This window comes from Mesocricetus auratus, unplaced genomic scaffold, assembly GCF_017639785.1.
Source record: "Mesocricetus auratus isolate SY011 unplaced genomic scaffold, BCM_Maur_2.0 Super-Scaffold_100031, whole genome shotgun sequence".
In the NCBI taxonomy this organism is placed as follows: Eukaryota; Metazoa; Chordata; class Mammalia; order Rodentia; family Cricetidae; genus Mesocricetus; species Mesocricetus auratus.
In genome coordinates this window covers 7,432,495-7,450,009 of record NW_024429212.1, presented here as the reverse complement: position 1 = coordinate 7,450,009, position 17,515 = coordinate 7,432,495, and the positions used below count along the sequence as shown (strand labels likewise).

Here is a 17,515-nt window from a genome sequence, read left to right as displayed (position 1 = left end):
TAGTCACTGCAGAGCTCACACAGTAAGGCCTCATTAGTTTCCTGTCTGACCTGTGTAAGAAAAGTAAGTGCCCAGGTATTTTGTACTTCTTAGTGTGCTCAGTGTGCAAGGATCTCCCAGCTGTTTAACACCTATAGTTTTGAGTGGAAGGGCAGGGCAGGGCAGGGCCTTCACAGCCAGAGGGAAAGTAGAAGCCACACTTTGGCCCACCGTGTTCTCCTCCTTCCTCCCTGGGATGGCTGGGCCAGCCTCTTGTTCCCCTTAGCGTGACATTTACATTCAGTTGCATATTACATTGACTCCCTGGGCTACGAAGTTAAGAAATTTTACAAAAGCAAAACCCAGGTGTTAAGTTTGTGTCTCTGAATAGTCTTTAGGAATTGTTGATGTACTGAAATGGGGGATAGAGAGCAGGTGAGACGTTATCCCCCCTCCCCACCCCCACACACCCTGGAGAGTGAGAACGAAATGGCTGGGTGGACGGTGGTGCTGTGCAGTCTGTCTGGCTGCTGTGGGAGGGAGGGGGTTAAAGTAGCAGAGCTGAGGCCAGTGCCAGTGGGCAGTGCTGCTCACCTCCACTCTGCTATTACCCCAGTGACTATTTGGGTCTTGTCTGAAAGGCAAACACACATCTCAAAATAACAGGGGGGAAGGACACAGACTAGGTGTTGCCCAGGGAGTGTCCCAGCTGCCTGTTCAACGTGGCATGCTGAATGTGGAGTGGGGACCTTAGGTCTGCTCTGAACAGCCTGGAACAGCTGGTTGTGGGACTCTGAGCCATAAAAGAGGAGAGTCCTGAGGTGGCAGCCAGCAGGATGTGGTGTTTGTGTGCTCTTCTGAGGTACCTGAACTGTGAGGGTTCCCCCTCAGCCCGCTGCAGATCCCATCCTCCTCCTGAGCCGTAAGTTGGTGCTTGGGGTCACGTGGTCTCCTGTCTGATCACCTCTTTCAGCAGTGCTGCCTCCACTGAGTTGCTGGACTGGCTGACTATCTTTTGCTTTCCCGAAGCTCTGGTGGCTGTTCGGCTACCACACCATGGCCACTAGATTCTGTTTGATACCTGAGGCTAGGTTTTGAGTTTCTAAGTAAGGTCGTATATTCAAGTCTGAAAGCTTTGCTTTTGTAAACTGGGGGTAGTTCACTGATGGGAAGACTTGCCCAGAGCACACAAGTCCTGGGTTTGGGTTTGTTGTACATTCTTAACTGTCAGCTTGGGCCCTCGGCAAGACTGGCTCTAGCGCTGTGTGAAGATGTGATGGGTATGCCATGCCATCGCCAGCTCCACAGGTTTCTGCCATGGCCTTTCCTTTGTTGTGTTGATACACACACGGTCCTGGGGCCATGCGTTCTGAATGGGCTTTATAAGTTGTTCTGTAAGAACACATTTCCCACCAGTTAGTTACCTTTGCTTGGCTACACGGTGGCCTACATCAATGAAAGCTAAGCTGAATTTACCATCATCTGTCAGAATAGCTCTGATGAGTTGTTTTGTTTAATTATGGTGTTAAGAAGCTGCAAGGTGAAACTGTCCGGGAAGTTCTGTGCAGCTCTGCGTTCTTTGCTGTGAGCATCTTTCCTGTAGCAGAGGATGCTACATACAGATCACATGCAGTTACTTTTTTGGCTTGTTTAAATTTTACTTTATTCTTATGAGTTCTCAGCAGGGGGCGCTGTGAATTCTCTGCTGGGACTGTATTATGACATGTCACCAAACCCTGGAGTACCTGAATGACGGGGGACGGGGGGGGTGTCATTTTCCCTGGTTGGGAAAGACTGGTTCCTTTGAAAGTGGCGGGGGATCTCTGAATTAGAAAGGCCATTTTATGGGGCTGTGCCTCACCGACTGCATGTCTCAGAGAAAGCTGGTGAAATGGGTGTCTCTCCTGCATACCATGGTGCTTTATGGAGAGCCAGTGAGGATGGAGACAGTGTTCTTAGTAGGACTTTGGACCTAGAACAAACCCAGTAGGTGAGCTGTGAGAAAACTATCGAGGGTTCAGCAGAAACTGAGGACTCTGGGCGATGCTTGTCATAGGAACATTTGCTGATCAGTGAAGGGTTGTGAAAGGGTGGAGAGTGTTTAAGACTTGTTTTTAATGCTCTCTAAATTTTGGGACTGCCATGGTGCCCCCCACTGCTTTCTGTATATCCTGTGGGGGTGAGATGAAGTGATGCTGTGACAGTCCCCCCATGCCAGGCCTGTAACTGGCCCTGTCCTTCTGTGCTGCTCTGTGCAAGCCACTATGGCTCCTAGAGAGTGTGGTCAGTTCACCAGGACTCAGTCATACCCCTCGTTAGGGTGTGGGTCCCTTCACGTAGGTCTCCGAGGCTCAGAGACAGCTTATGGAAGCTCTTACCAGCTTTCTCTCTGGAGACCTCTGAGACCTTGTAAGGTTCCTTGAAGCCAGCATGCCTAGGGCCCTTTGTCAGTGGGATTGAGTAGAGATGTGTGTCCTTGAGGTACGAGTTGAGAGTGGTTCTGGGTACTTTTCCTATGGGTGGTAACCAGCACATCTGAGGGTGTAAAGCTGCAGCCATTGCAGTAGGCCATGTTGTCGTAGAAGAAACTTGCTGTGACGCAGAGCTCTGACTCTGTGTCCCTAACTGGAGCCTCTTCCCTCTCCCTTCTTTCCCCTGCTGCTCAGCGAGGACCTGGGTGAGTTCATGGAATCCAAAGGTGCCAGCAGTCCTGGGATCCTGGTGCTGACCACTGGCCTCAGCAAGCCCTTCATGCGCCTGGACAAGTACCCCACATTGCTGAAGGAGCTGGAGAGACACATGGAGGTGCCACTGCTCCCTGACCTGAGGCCCTGAGCCTTGTCAGACCTCATGTCCCTGAGACTACCCCAGAGCTCGTCTCGAGTTTCTAACTTAGTGACTTTCAGAAGGATTTAAGCGTGGAGGTTTTCTCCTCATCCAGACTTAGAAGGAAGTATTGTCTCTTACTACTTAGAAGGAAGTATGTACTCATCTGCCCACCAAGTGCTCCAAAAGCTGCAAGGAGTAATTTTCAAGTAGTGTTGGGTGTCCTGTCAGCATGTAGCTGCAAGCAGTAGGAGCCTGAGTTGCAGGGTGGTAGTGGGGATGTTTATTTAGTCTGGGATAACAGCTTGAGAGCTGACAGGGACCCTGGTTGTCCTGCTTATTGCTGTGAACCTTTTCTGTAACTATCCAGCTCAGCCCTGCCCTTAGAGAGAAGGGTATAGATGGCTGTAGATAGAATTGTAGCCATGCTCTCATGAGAACAATGCTGCTTGCTGATCCTTCTTAGCAGTTTTGTTCCAAATGATCCCTTAAAAGATAAGCAGTTCTCAAACACTGAGAAGCTAAGCTAAGAAGAGTATCAAAGGTTTCAAGCTAGTCTCCAAGATTCTCCAGTGTGAAAGTTAATCACGTCGATCTTTTATCCACAGGATTATCACCCTGATAGACAGGATATTCAGAAGTCCATGACTGCCTTCAAAAACCTCTCAGTAAGTGACTAAGCTTATTGTACTTTCTGTCAGATATCATCATGATAAATGCGTGTTGAACTAGCACCCACTGGAAAAGAGACACAGTAAAGAAGTGACTTGTGAATTGAATGCAGTGTTCATTGGGATGAGGTAAAGGTCATGCAACATTCCATGGCCAGTAAATTCTCCCCTTGAGTGCATTGTGGACATGAGCCAGAACTGGGCTGACTGAGGTTCAGAAAGGACAGACATGGCTTTTGCTGTAGATGTTGTAGTCATTTAACTTCCCTGCCTCCAAGTCCATAGCTCTTGAGTGGCATCAGGACACAGGTCCTCAACTGTCATGTTGTCCAGCTGTGCTTCAGACACATTGCTGTGCGTTGCACATGCTACTTCCTCCTCTTGGGCTTGTCTGCCACTGGTGAAGCCAGAAGGAATGTTCTGGTTCACTGGCCGTGGCTTCCTGGCAGAACTGCTTATAAGGGTTAAGGTGCCAGAGCACATGTGCATTTTGATTCCTTGGCTTGAAGTTAAATCATCCATCATTTGGCTGGTACAGAACAGTAATTATAAAAGTAACAGCAGTGTAGTAAAGACAAGATTCTGGATGCTTCTGTCTGTAAATGGTTGTGTGCTGTGTCCCACAGGCCCAGTGTCAAGAAGTCCGAAAAAGGAAAGAGCTGGAGCTGCAGATTCTTACGGAGCCCATCCGGAGCTGGGAGGGTGATGACATAAAGTCACTGGGCAGTGTTACTTACATGTCCCAAGTCACCATTCAGTGCGCAGGAAGCGAGGTACTGGGGTCCGCCTTCACCTCGTGGCTCTGTCCACTCGTAAGGTTTTGTATCTCAGGGCTAGAGTAATGGCGTGTGCTGCTGACGGTGCGCAGGAGTCTCGCGCTTGGGACCCACTTTTTATCCTTGGCAGACACGGAGAGCTTATGATGTGGGTGGAAAGCTCACATCCACCCAGGATCAGCTCGGTCCGGAGCCCTGTGACCTGAGAGGGTGTCTGTCTAAGACTGGAAGGGACCAGCGTGTGTCTCATCATGTACGGGTGTCTTCTAGAGACGCTTGCCTGGCCTGGCTCAGGCTTCTCATCAGAGAGCACTTTTGGAAGCCTAGTGTTGTATGGCACTGGCCTGTGTGTGTTCTGGTGTCTACTTCTGGAGTCATCTTTGTTTCTGGCTTGTTAGCTGACACCCGTCCACAGTGACAGTTGCCTGTGGATGGGTGACCATCGTGGGGTAGCCCTGTTGATTGTGGGGCAAACTCTTGAGTTTCACCTTCCACACACACAGCCATTTGGATGAGAAGCAGCAGAGCTTGAGCCCTGAGTGTCCCCACCACAGTATAGTGTAGCTACTGTAAGGAATTGTCACTTTCTTTTACCACATTGACCTGAAACATTCAGATCCTTCAGAAATTTGTTCCTCAATCAAATGATTTTATAGGTGTGGGTGTTTTGCCTGCATGTATGTTTTTGTCCAAGGTGGAAATGGAGTTACAGACAGTTGTGAGCTGCCATGTGAGTGCTGGGAATTGACCCTGAGTCCTAGAGAAGAGCAGCCAGTGTTCTTAAACCACAGAGACATCTCCAGCCCCTTACCTATATGATTTTTAAGTTTTGTTTTAGATAACTATGCAACATTTCCCAAAATGCTAAGTCTCCCTAACAGTGGTGGATGTTTACCCAAAGAGAATCAGAGCTGCCATGCCCTCAAGGAGAGAGGTCTTCTGCTAGTAGGCTCCAGCCTGTGTGCCCTCAGGAGAACTAACAGGTTGTTTTCAGCACCTTCTTTAGGACACAGATGCCCCTTCATTCCTGCCACCCTTTGAATGGGTGTAACATTGTAAATAACAAGCTTGGGAAAGCTGTTTGCTGTACTCACTCACTTCTGAAAACATGCTGGAGGACTCCTGCTTGCCTTTTTGGCTTTTAGACTCTCAGGACTTTTGTCTCTTAGATGTGTGTGTTCTCTATGACTTTTGTTGTCTTGAAGCAAATAATATAATATTTAATGTATATGAAATACTTTAGGTTTTCCATGTAAACCAGAAAAGGCTGATCAGATAGATGAGAGCCAACATTTACTTAACATTTTACCCTATTTTCCTTGTAGCTTGAAAAGTCCACCTGTCCCCATCCCTCATTAAAATTTTTCTAAGTTAATTTTCTCTGGGCCATGAACAGAAAGTTACCAAGTAGTATTCAGAGATACTCCACACAGGGCTGGAGAGATGGCTCAGTGGTTAAGAATACTTGGTACTCTTCCCAAGGCCCTGGGTTTGATTCCTAGCTCATACTTTGCAGCTCACAAACATCTGTAACTCTAGTTCCAGGGATCGATACTCTCTTGTGGTCTCTTTGGGTGTTGTACTCAGTGTGGTACACAGACGTACATGCAGTGCAGAAAGACATTCATTCACATAATACAAATAAATAACCTTCAGGGTTTTTTTTTTTTTTTTTTTGGTTTGGTTTGGTTTGGTTTTTTGACACAGGGTTTCTCAGTATTGTTTTGTTTGGAGGCTGTCCTGGAACTCACTCTGTAGACCAGGCTGGCCTTGAACTCAGAGATCCACCTGCCTCTGCCTCCCGAGTGCTGGGATTAAAGGTGTGCGCCACCAACGCCCAGCATAAGTTTTTTTTTTTTTTTAAAAGATTTATTTATTTATTTATTTATTTATTATGTATGCAGTATTCTGGCCTGCAGGCCAGAAGAGGGCACCAGATCTCATTACAGATGGTTGTGAGCCACCATGTGGTTGCTGGGAATTGAACTCAGGACCTCTGGAAGAACAGACAGTGCTGAACCATCTCTCCAGCCCTGTTTGTTTGTTTTTTTAAAACAGGGTCTTGTGGTTACATAGCTATGATTGTCCTAGAACTCAGTATATAGACCCGGGTGACTTGGAACACACGGAGATCTGACTGCCTTTGCCTCAGGAATGCTGGGATTAAAGGCATGTACCATCACTCCTGACTAAATAAACCTTAAAAAGAAAAGAAGATGTCTTATGGGAGCTTGCAAGGTCAGGGCTCTTGAATCATTTAGTTACTTTCTGCTTTGGAAAATGTAATGGTGTGGGTATTTTGTGCTGATTGTAGCTCTGCTGTGCTAGAGTCTAGTGTAGATTCAGTCTACTGTCTAATGTAGACTTGGTTATACTTTGTCAGCATTTAGTACTGCCAGTATAATTTGGTAGAAGCCTCAATTAGGAAATGTGGTATACAGTTCCATAGGGTCTTGTGTGAAGAATCTGTGTGTACATGTGTGAATGTATTGTTTTTGATATTAGGAAAAGAATGAGCGATATCTCCTGCTCTTCCCAAGCCTTCTGCTCATGTTGTCTGCCAGTCCCAGGATGAGCGGTTTCATCTATCAGGTACGGACAATTAAATTGATACTTTTTTGTTTGTGGATGCCTTTGATTTATGTGCTCATATTGGACGCACCTTATATGCATGGTATGTGGTACTGTAATGTCATGGCTATGAGTTCTTATCTGTAAGTTTACCTCTTGTAGTTGGATATTTCTCTGTCTCGCCCGGTTCTACTGGACCAGCTTTTCTCCCTCTCGCTGGGTCCCTACGGCTACTGATGAAATAATCACTTAGAAGCTAATATATTAAATACAATTGTTTGGCCAGTGGTTCAGGCTTCTTGCTGGTTAGCTCTACCTGTAAATTAACCATTTCTGATAGTCTGTATTTTACCATGAGGCTCGTGACTTGTTACCTCACATCTTGCTTCCCCAGCGACTGCATGGCGTCTCCCCGACTCCACCTTCCTTCTCTCTGCACTTGGTTTGGAATTCCCACCTAGCTATATGTTTTGCCTGTCTGTTGGCCAAAACAGCCTTATTCATCAACCAATAAATCCAACACATATTCGCAGCGTACAGAAGGGCACAGCACATGAATTTTTGTTGCATCTTTCAGTGTGACTGGGTTCTTTTATGTTGTCATGGGAAGGAGTGTAGAGTCCTGAGATGTGGTTTGTTCTGCCCCTGGGAGGGCTTGTCACCACAGTTGTTCCAAAGGTGCCCTTTTAGATGGCAAAGCAGGCATGCATGGGGGAGTCAGAAGTGCAAGGCCTGCATTGGTGAGCCCCCCTGAGGAGAGGCTGGGTGACTAAGGTGCCAGGGTGCCAGCTCCATTTTGTACCCCAGAGCCTCAGCCTGGGCTATCCTTGTGCCGGGATCGTTGCTGTGGTGTGCGGCCAGATGCTGCTGTCTCTGTGCTCCACACAGCTCCTGAGAGTGTGCTAATCAGCACTGGTGGTGGACATCACCTCAGTGCTCATCTCTGCAGATGGACCAGTGACTGCTGGGTGGTGGGCATGTATGCAACCCTAGCACCCGGGGGGGGGGGGCAAGGGAGAAAAATGGAGATTTTTGAGGCTAGTATGAACTGTATAGTAGGAGCAGTCCTAACAACCAAACAGCAGACTCCCCCACTGGCTTTGGAGAAGCCAGCACCACCACTAAGTTCCTAAGTAAGGGTTTGAGCTGCACCAGACAGCACTGCCTCAGCCATGGGTGTCGGGCTGTCTGCTGGGCTCTCAGCTTTGCCCTTGGCTGCTTGGAGTGTGTGACTTTTTTTTTTTATCCTGGAGTGGGGCACCTGTGGGGAAACTGTCTGTGTGGTGTTGGATACTGCCATCTCTCCAGCCTCTACTGCCACATGCTAAGGGCACCTGCCAGGTTCCCTGAGACCAGGTCAGCAGTTGTCCTAGTTTGCTCTGGATTGCTGTGTGTACACAATAACTGAAAGAAACTTGAGTCCAGGGCTGTTTGGCTGCCGTGTCCAGACTACAGTCCATCAATGAAGAAAGGCAAGGCAGGGAATCAGGAGCAGGGGCTGTGCAGGAGGCTGCCTGCTGCTTTCCTTACTCTCGGCAGGACCTCCTGCCCAAGGGCAGTGCTTCCCCTAGTGGGCTGGCTTCCCGCATCAGCCATTAATGAGGAGAAATGCCTCACAGGCTTGCTAGGGACCATGGGGAGGGTGGCAGTTCCTCCTGGGGCTTCCTCTTCCCAGGTGTCTCTTACTTGTGTCCAGTTGACAAAAACTCATGAGCACAAGCCCTGCCTTCAGCTAACAGCTGTTTCCTGGGTGCCAGACACGTAGACTCTTTAAAGATTTGATCTTTGGCCACCAGGTGTCATAGTCCGTGTGGCCTGAAGAAAGTGTTGAGTGCTTGAGCTTTGTCCCTATCAGGTCTCAGCTGACTTTCCCTGCTTTGCTGAGAATCCCATCTTGGCTGTCATGTGTGCACCCTGTGGCTTCTGTCTGATCTCTGTGTGTTTTCTGTTTGACAGGGTGTGTCACACAGTCTCTCAGTGTATGCTCTGGTCTCTCTCAGCAGTTGGGTTCAAACTCAGAACGCCCTCTTTCTCTGTGAGGCAGTGTGCGTTCTTCTGCAATGTGTCCTTTGAAGCGAGGACCGTTTCCTGTTTTCGTCCACAGAGTCACCAACTAGATGAAATCCTGCTTTGAGTCATACTCTGCCATTTTGCCCACTTGGGATCTCTACCATGGGCTGATGTCTCATGTACGTGGCTGTGCTGCCACATGTAAAGTCCTTTGATGCTCAGTGGCACCTTTTCTATAAGAAAAGCGCTAATTTTTTTTTTTGTGGGGGTTCTCTTTTAGGGAAAGCTACCAACGACAGGAATGACAATCACAAAACTTGAGGACAGTGAAAACCATAGGAATGCGTTTGAAATATCAGGTAACGTGCCAAGCATGTACAGATGCTGTATTGCAGTGAGGGGAGGCAGCCTGTCCTTGAGTGTCAAGCCTTGCATATTTGAAAGGGTGTGTCAAGGTGGCCTCGGGTTCTATATGTGCCTGTGTGCATTTACTTGTAATTCCACCTCCTCCTCTCTAGGAAGCATGATCGAGCGGATTCTGGTGTCTTGCAACAACCAGCAGGACCTTCATGAATGGGTGGACCACTTACAGAAGCAGACGAAGGTCACCTCTGTGACCAACCCTACCATCAAGCCCCACTCGGTGCCATCACACACAGTAAGGAGCACGTAGCTTCCTTTCTCGGCTCTCACTGCGGTGTCTCGGGTTGGGCTATCGTCAGGTGGAGGGATTTTAACCCCTGCCTCCTACGTGTGCAGTTGTCATCACAGAGCACACCGCCCCACAGACACCTCTGTGCTCTCACGCTTAACCCTTAGAGCCGTTGCCCTGTGGGTGATTTTTCTGAGAATTTAAAGCTTTATCTATGTTATGCAGATAAACAAAAAAGCAAAAGAGAAGTGATATGGTGTTAAGAAGGCATTGGACACAGTTCCCGAGTTACTTTAAGAAATGACAGGGTTGGCCCTGGGCTCAGGTGGTAGAGGTCTTCCTTAACACAAAGGTTGATCCTGAGTTGATGGCACGTGGCTGTAATCCCACCACTTGGAAGGTGGGCCATGAAGATCTGAAGTCCAAGGTCATCCTTCTCTGTATGTTAAGTCCAGTCTATGCTATTTGAGACTCTGACTCCAAACAGAAGCAAAACATTGAAAACAACCCCCCCAAAAATATCATTTATTTTTCACTTAATCAAAAACTCAGCAGCACTTTGGTTTTTTAGAGATAGTAATTTCAAAATAGGTCAGCATTGGTGTTTAAACTTTGGTGTGGACATCTTTGCTTGAGAAGTTGGTGTTATTTTAAATTTTAACCATTTTTATTGAAGAAAATGGAGCAAACATTTCAGAGGCGGGTGGATCTTTATGAACTTGAGGCCAGCCTGGTCTACAGGGTGAGTTCCAAGACAGCCATGGCTATACCGAGAAACTCTATCCTCAAAAAACAAACAAACAAACAAAACCCGAAAAAACAAAAACAAACCAAAAATGATCCTGAAGAGAAGGCTGGGAATTGGGGGTGTAGCTCAGTGGCAAAGCATTTGCCTGGCATTGCAAGGTGCTGGGATCAGTTCCCAATGCCCCAAAGAAATAAAAGCCACTTAGCTTTGCCGGGTGTTGGTGGCACACACCTTTAATCCCAGCACTTGGGAGGCAGGCAGAGGCAGGCAAATCTCTTGAGTTCGAGGCCAGCCTGGTCTACAGAGTGAGTTCCAGGGCAGCCTCCAAAACAATACAGAGAAACCCTGTCTCAAAAAAACAAAAACAAAACAAAAAAACCCACTTAGCTTTTGTGGGTAAGTGTATATCAAGGACATAGGTAGCCTGAGTGTGTGTGTGCAGAATAGCAAAGTGCAGCCAGGCTCCCCACACCTGTCACATAGACTTTGCTGTGTCCATGTGCATGGTGTCTGGCATTTGGTGGCGTGTAGTGGAAGCCAGAGGCTCCCCTGCTGTGGGCAGCTGTGAAGTCCTGGTGGGAAGAGGGTGCTGTGCCTCTTCTGCTAGGGCACAAAGCGCTGCTGTTTCCCTAGAATTCCTTGGCCTGTGTTTTTTTTCTGCCTGGGATCCAGCATCAATCATTCTCTTATTTTAGCATCAGGCATCACTCTTCCAAGTAAGGAGAAACGAACCAGTGTTTAATTATTGCCATATTACTGCTCTAAGGGCCGTGGGGTGCAGCTTTCTCCTCTGTAGTTACTTATTTTGAGAAAGCTTGTTTTGTACTGGTATAGTGTCCATAATGTGCCACGAACACGAACCAACCACTAGTGGGTGATTTGGTGCTTTGGACACTGTTCTTCAGCTCTGAGGTGCCACGGCCTTCACAGCCTTAGTAACAGCCAGCTCCAGTCAGTTGTGCATTAACTGCGTGAGATCCAGGGGCTCATTTGAGTCACACTTACTTTATTAACATGTTCATCCATTGTCAGTGTGGTTGATTTGGGGGTTTTTATAAGAATATAAACCTTAATAATATATGCCACTGAAAAAGTCAGATTTCAAATTACTGTTTTTATTCAGACAAGTTGAGATTATTTTTTAAAGAGAAAAATACCTTTATTCCAGAGATTAACATCTTTCTGTGAAGGCCAAATGGTCCAAATTCCTGCCTTCACACAGCTCTGTGGCTCCTGGGTTTGCCCAAACCAGAAAGAGAATAGATGAGATGGACCTGGCTGCTGTGCCCCAAGAAAATTGTTCCCTCCTTTCCCCTCTCTGCACAAGGCGCAGGCCTTGTTTGCCCTGTTCCTGTGTTAGCAGGTGATACTGTATTTCCGGGGAGGATTCCCCACCGTCAGCCATCACGCTCCAGTCAGGAGTACCTGTTTTGAAGTTGTGATGCCGGCACTTGTTTCTCACACACTGACCTGTGTAGAGTGTGGATCTCTCAGCATCCCTAGGAGTGTGGTCCAGCGAGGGAGTAAAGCTGTGTGGTTAGGGCCTTCTCCAGTGGCTCATCCATCTCATGCTCTCTCTGCTCTGCTTTTGTGCCTGGCAGCTTCCCTCCCATCCTATCACTCCATCCAGCAAGCACGCGGACAGCAAGCCTGTGGCACTGACGCCTGCGTACCACACACTCCCCCACCCCTCTCACCACGGTACCCCACACACCACCATCAGCTGGGGACCCCTGGAGCCTCCGAAGACCCCCAAGCCTTGGAGCCTGAGCTGCCTGCGGCCCGCACCTCCCCTCCGGCCCTCAGCTGCTCTCTGCTACAAGGAGGTGAGGCCCTGCAGCCACTCAGACTGCCAGCTACAGTGAGCACGTCTTAACACCTGGTGTGTGAAGGTCTGCACTTAGTTCCATTTGTCATTTCAGTGAGTTCAGAAATGAAAGTCTTGCCTTTCTGTTATGGCATAAGGACCCCCAGTGAGTCCTTCAGAACTGAGAAGAGGATCTGTCATCCCCTTCTTCAGGGGCCAGGAGGCACCTTTAAACATATAGGATGGGTCTGCACCACCTTTGGACCTGTATGGTACTGTGCCTGTACTTGACGGGGTGGTGCCCAGGAGGCACTGAGCCTAGGTGCTCATGAATGTGTAGGTTGCTTAGGGCTTCGCCCTACTGCGTGTCATTCTATGCCCCAGATCTGGCCCAGAGTCCGAGCCTGTTGGAGGTAAAGAGTAGGTTTTCCAGATGGTGCAGCCCTTGAAGGCGGTGCCTCCTTGGCCTTCTTGAGTCCACCCCGCTCTCCCTGCATGCCGAGTGCAGCCATGGTGCACCGTGTCTTCACTAAGTGTCTGCAGTCTCATGCGCTCCACCTAACCCTGCTTTCACCCGGGGAGGCTCAGCTTCCGTGAGTGTGACAGAGAAGCCAGGTGACCGGGCACTAGGAGCCTGGAGCTGGTGGCTTGTGTGAGGAAGAGTACAGGGTCTTTTGGTGAGTGCTCCCGTATTTCAGGGTGCTCTGTTGAGTGCAGTACAGCTCTTTTGGAACTGAGTTCTGTCTTAAGGTCATTCTTTATTACATAGGAAGTTTGAGGCCAGCATGAACCACAGGAGACATGTTTCAAAAATGAAGTCAAGCAGGGCGGGATAGCACATGCCAGATGCAGACAGGAGGATCTCTGGGTTGGAGACCAGCCTGATCTAAATAGTGAGTTCCAGGCCAGCTAGGGCTACACAGACCATCTCAAAACAACAACAAAACCAAGTGAGAGTAGAAGAGATAGCTGTAAAGTCTACCCTGCCCTGGACGTGCTTCACCCTGCGTGATGGCGGCAGTGGGGCAGGTGTCTATCCCTAATGTGCTCCCGGTTGGACCTCACCCTCATGCTGTGTACACTCCATTTTTACCCCAAAGGAACAGTGCTAAGATGGTTGCTGCACTGTCTCGACCTCGCTCAGAGCTGGGGACACAGCCTGCACAGAGAAGCCAGCACGTCCTTTCCCAAGCTCTGTCTGTGCTTAGCCATGGTTCCCTGCCTGCTCCCTTTGCTTTTAACGTTGGGGTTTTGTACATTTTCCTGAAGGTATCTTTACTTTCCTTTTTTTTAATAACCGTATTTTCCTTCCCTTATAGCCCAGAATGGACAGCCCTGCCCTGCTTATGGGGAGTGTGGGAGTGGACTGCCCGTCCTTTCTCTTTTTCAACAGAGGCCTGCTGTGTGCTCTTGTGGGATGCATGGGGTCTGGTCTGTTAGCAGGAGGCTTTTCGTCAGAGCTGAGGAGTTACAGAGGGATGCTAATGCCCTCTGGCTCTTGGTTTGGGTTTGGGTTGGCATTGGCACAGACGAATGGAAGAGCGGGTGATGGGGTTGGAGGTGCTGGGTGGTGGCGGCCCGTTTGTTACAGAGTATGTCAGCTGCTTTGTCCATGGTGTTTCCCTAGGATCTTAGTAAGAGCCCCAAGACCATGAAAAAGCTGCTGCCGAAGCGCAAGCCTGAGCGGAAGCCTTCGGACGAGGAGTTTGCTGTGCGCAAGAGTGAGTGCCTACCCGTGGGAGCATGGCCACCTCAGAGTCCTAGTGCCCAGGGCAAGAGAGCACCTTCCCGCCGTGCAGGGGGAATAGTGGGCGGTAGGGTGCTCTGTAAGACTTGTTCACACCCTGGCTTGTAGTCCCCGATGGCATCGCTGTTCTTCGGCCCCGCCCCAGCCCCCATCTCTGAGGAGCAGTGACCTCCCGTCGCCTTTGCTCTGCTGCACCCGGCACTCCCGTCCTCCCTCCATTCTCCCGTGGCTTGTCTGTTAGGAAGTGCACGGGCTGGGCTCAGGTGTGCCTGGTGGCCCTTATTGAACAAGTACTTGCCATGCTGGTCTGACCTTCAGTTACTAGCAGACACTTTAATGCGACTTTGTACCCAGTGTGAGGCAAGCTGGGAAGACCAGGTCCACAGCTCTGGTCCCTCAGATGGCGGATTTGCTCCAGGAGATGTAGATCAATGCCTAAAAACATTTTATTGTGATAGCCAGGTGCCTGGTACTGGCGTCTGTGGATGGAGACCCAGGATGCTGCAGAGTGCCCTGTAGCAGCCTGCTCAAGAATTGACGCAGATCGCGGCAGTGCCCAGCTCCTAAATGCAACGCCCCTTGTGGGGGTGGGGGTGGGGAGGCTGGGGGCCTCAGCTGTCCTCTCAGCTGTCCTCTTGGTGCACAGGCACACAGTTGGCAGGAGGCGGGACTGAGCGGACAGTGGGCCTAGGTTCTGATGTGAGAGAGGTCTGGGCGAGCAGAAAGGCACGAGCTCAGAACTCAGGACAGGCATCTAGTACCCATGTCCCCACCAAGAAGCCCCAGCAGGTAACGGATGACACGCCAGAGCAAGGACAAAGGGCAGGAGAAATGTTCCTATTCCCCTACCCAGTACCTCACTGTGCTAAAGCTTCTGCAGTTGGATAAGTCATGAGCACTGCAAGGCCATGAGGTCACACAGGCTAGAGTAGTCCACACTGCGTGCAGGAGTCACACAGTCTACAGTGTCCACACTGCGTGCAGGAGTCACACAGTCTACAGTGTCCACACTGCGTGCAGGAGTCACACAGTCTAGAGTAGTCCACACTGCGTGCAGGAGTCACACAGTCTAGAGTGTCCACACTGCGTGCAGGAGTCACACAGTCTAGAGTAGTCCACACTGCGTGCAGGAGTCACACAGTCTAGAGTAGTCCACACTGCGTGCAGGAGTCACACAGTCTACAGTGTCCACACTGTGTGCAGGAGTCACACAGTCTAGAGTAGTCCACACTGCGTGCAGGAGTCACACAGTCTACAGTGTCCACACTGCGTGCAGGAGTCACACAGTCTAGAGTAGTCCACACTGCGTGCAGGAGTCACACAGTCTAGAGTAGTCCACACTGCGTGCAGGAGTCACACAGTCTAGAGTAGTCCACACTGCGTGCAGGAGTCACACAGTCTAGAGTAGTCCACACTGCGTGCAGGAGTCACACAGTCTACAGTGTCCACACTGCGTGCAGGAGATCACACAGTCTAGAGTAGTCCACACTGCGTGCAGGAGTCACACAGTCTAGAGTAGTCCACACTGCGTGCAGGAGATTACACAGTCTAGAGTAGTCCACACTGCGTGCAGGAGATTACACAGTCTAGAGTAGTCCACGCGGCTGTGAGCAGAGTGACCGACCGCATGGCTGTGGACACAGCCTGCACTGTGCTTGTGGCTTTACGGCTTTTTCTCTGCCCGTGTGCCCCATGCGGTTTGCACGAGCTCGCCCAAGTGTGAATGCAGCGAGAACTAGTTCCAGCAGCCAGACAGTGCACGCCTGACTGAAGGTGCTTCCACTGCTCAGAGAGAAAAGCTTTTGCTGCAGCCTCCTGTGTTCTTTGGAAGTAGCCATGTGTTGTGGGAACCTGCCTAATGGCTTATTCCAGGTGGTAGATTTGGGCGTTTTCAAGGGCTTTTCGCTCTTAGGACTGCAGTTCACTGTCTTGAAGTAAATATTTGGTTTGCCTTATATACAGTTTACTTCCTTAAAATGTTGCTGAGAACTGGGCATGGTGGTACACACCTTTGAGCCCAGCACTCGAGTCTGAGGCAGACACATTTCTGTACTTAAGACGTCAGCCTAGCTCACATAGCAAGTTCTAGAGCAGTCAAGGATACATAGTGGGACCTTGTCTCAAATAGATACATAAAAGTTACTGAGACACAGTTGTTTACAACTATGAGAACATCAGCCTTTTATTCTTCTGTATTTTTATTAGAAGAGGTGAATTAAAAAAGCATAAGTAACTTAGAGCAGAACCAGAAGAGGAGGAAAATACAGAGAGATTAAATAGCTTTATCTCATGTGTGAGCACGGCGGTGCTGAGGGCTGGGCCTGTTCTCACTGCCTCCCACGTTCTTCTGGCCTCTGCCTGGAGATGAAGCTGGCACCTAGGGGCACATTGAAGGCAGAGCTTTGAGGCACCCCTGCTTGGCATGGTAAATTTCCTACATTAGTGTCACTGGGAATTCGTGGGTCAGAAGAAATACCCCTTCGAAGGCAGTGCCCTGAGGCCTTTCTCTAAGTCTCCTGTCCTCACTCCTCACACTTGACCCATTGTCTCAAGGTCCACTCTGTGAAACTCGGGTGCTTAGCTCTGGTTCTCACTTCCTGTCTTCATGAGACTTGATATCTCCTTACTGCTGTTACCTCCCAAGGGTTGCACAATTCAGTCTCATGCTGTTTTCAGTGTGGGGGTGGGGGGCTGCTTTTCTGAGGGGTTAGAACTCTAAGGAGTTGTGTGCTAACCTATTGCAGTGTTAGTTTCAAAACTCAAAAGTCTTTAATATACCCATTTATAAAGACTTAAAGAACTTAGATTAGCTAATGGAAAAGTGAAGGCCAGCTGTCTGAACTGGCCAGCACAGCTCTGGGCTGTGTTGAGTGCTGATGGGCTCCCATGTCTCTGAACAGGCACAGCTGCTCTAGAAGAAGATGCACAGATCCTGAAGGTCATCGAAGCATACTGCACAAGTGCAAAGACTCGTCAGACCCTGAACTCAAGTGAGTGCGCTCTTTACCCTGGGGCCGCCGTGTGCAAGCAGCTGCCCCAGGGACCTGGCTGCTCTGTAGAGGGAGGCTTCGGGAGCTTAGCCGGTGGCAGACCAGTGGGCTCCAGTGCTGTGTTCACATCGCACACTCTTTGTGAAGCTCTAGTTACACAGCTGCACGCAGAAGGCCGGGGAGGTGCTTTTGCTCTTTGATGGTGTTACTGGGGCTTTTTTAAAAATAAACTTTTAAAAATTCAAATCTAGAGCCATATTTCCATCATCTTTAAATTTTTTATTTTTGTTTTTAATATTCTTAAATAAACAATGGCAGTTTCTTTGGCAAATTGCAGGGGGTTTCTCTTACTCCCCACAGGTGGGGGTCTACAGCATGGCAGCTCCAGGAGCATTGCGTGACTCAGGCCCCGGCCTTTGACAGGCAGGCGGGGCCTAGCAGCCCTCCTTCCAGTCTCCTTTGGAACTGACTGACTGGCATGGAAACCAGCGGCTGTGGCTGTCTTGCTCCTTCTCCACCCTAGTTTTTGGAGAGGCACCTCTCCCCCACTTCTTTAACCCTGCACGCTGGCTCAGACTCATGTCTTGCCAGCCTTCGAAAGACAGAAGGTGGGGAAAGGGTTTTCAGCCACTCAAGCTTTTGCTAAGTACCCTGCTGCTGGACCAGCTGGTGTAGCAGGCTAAGCCCCAGGTAACATCACAGGTGGCTAGATGTTTCTTCCTACCCTTGCGGTATTTT

At 49.4% G+C, this 17,515-nt stretch overlaps 1 protein-coding gene across 9 annotated transcripts in view; it reads left to right on the top strand.

The window, feature by feature from the left end:
* Arhgef7 (Rho guanine nucleotide exchange factor 7) overlaps nt 1-17,515 on the top strand; it is a 112,503-nt gene that overhangs the window by 82,208 nt on the left and 12,780 nt on the right. For 7 of the 9 annotated variants that reach the window (XM_013115777.3, XM_013115776.3, XM_005073318.4 and 4 more), the window contains 9 exons: nt 2,646-2,784; nt 3,414-3,473; nt 4,103-4,249; nt 6,758-6,844; nt 9,114-9,192; nt 9,352-9,491; nt 11,835-12,059; nt 13,668-13,761; nt 16,688-16,777. In XM_013115777.3, coding sequence (XP_012971231.1) covers nt 2,646-2,784; nt 3,414-3,473; nt 4,103-4,249; nt 6,758-6,844; nt 9,114-9,192; nt 9,352-9,491; nt 11,835-12,059; nt 13,668-13,761; nt 16,688-16,777 — 1,061 coding nt within the window. The remainder of the gene's footprint in view (nt 1-2,645; nt 2,785-3,413; nt 3,474-4,102; nt 4,250-6,757; nt 6,845-9,113; nt 9,193-9,351; nt 9,492-11,834; nt 12,060-13,667; nt 13,762-16,687; nt 16,778-17,515) is intronic. The other 2 variants (XM_013115779.3, XM_013115781.3) reach the window with 1 other exon arrangement.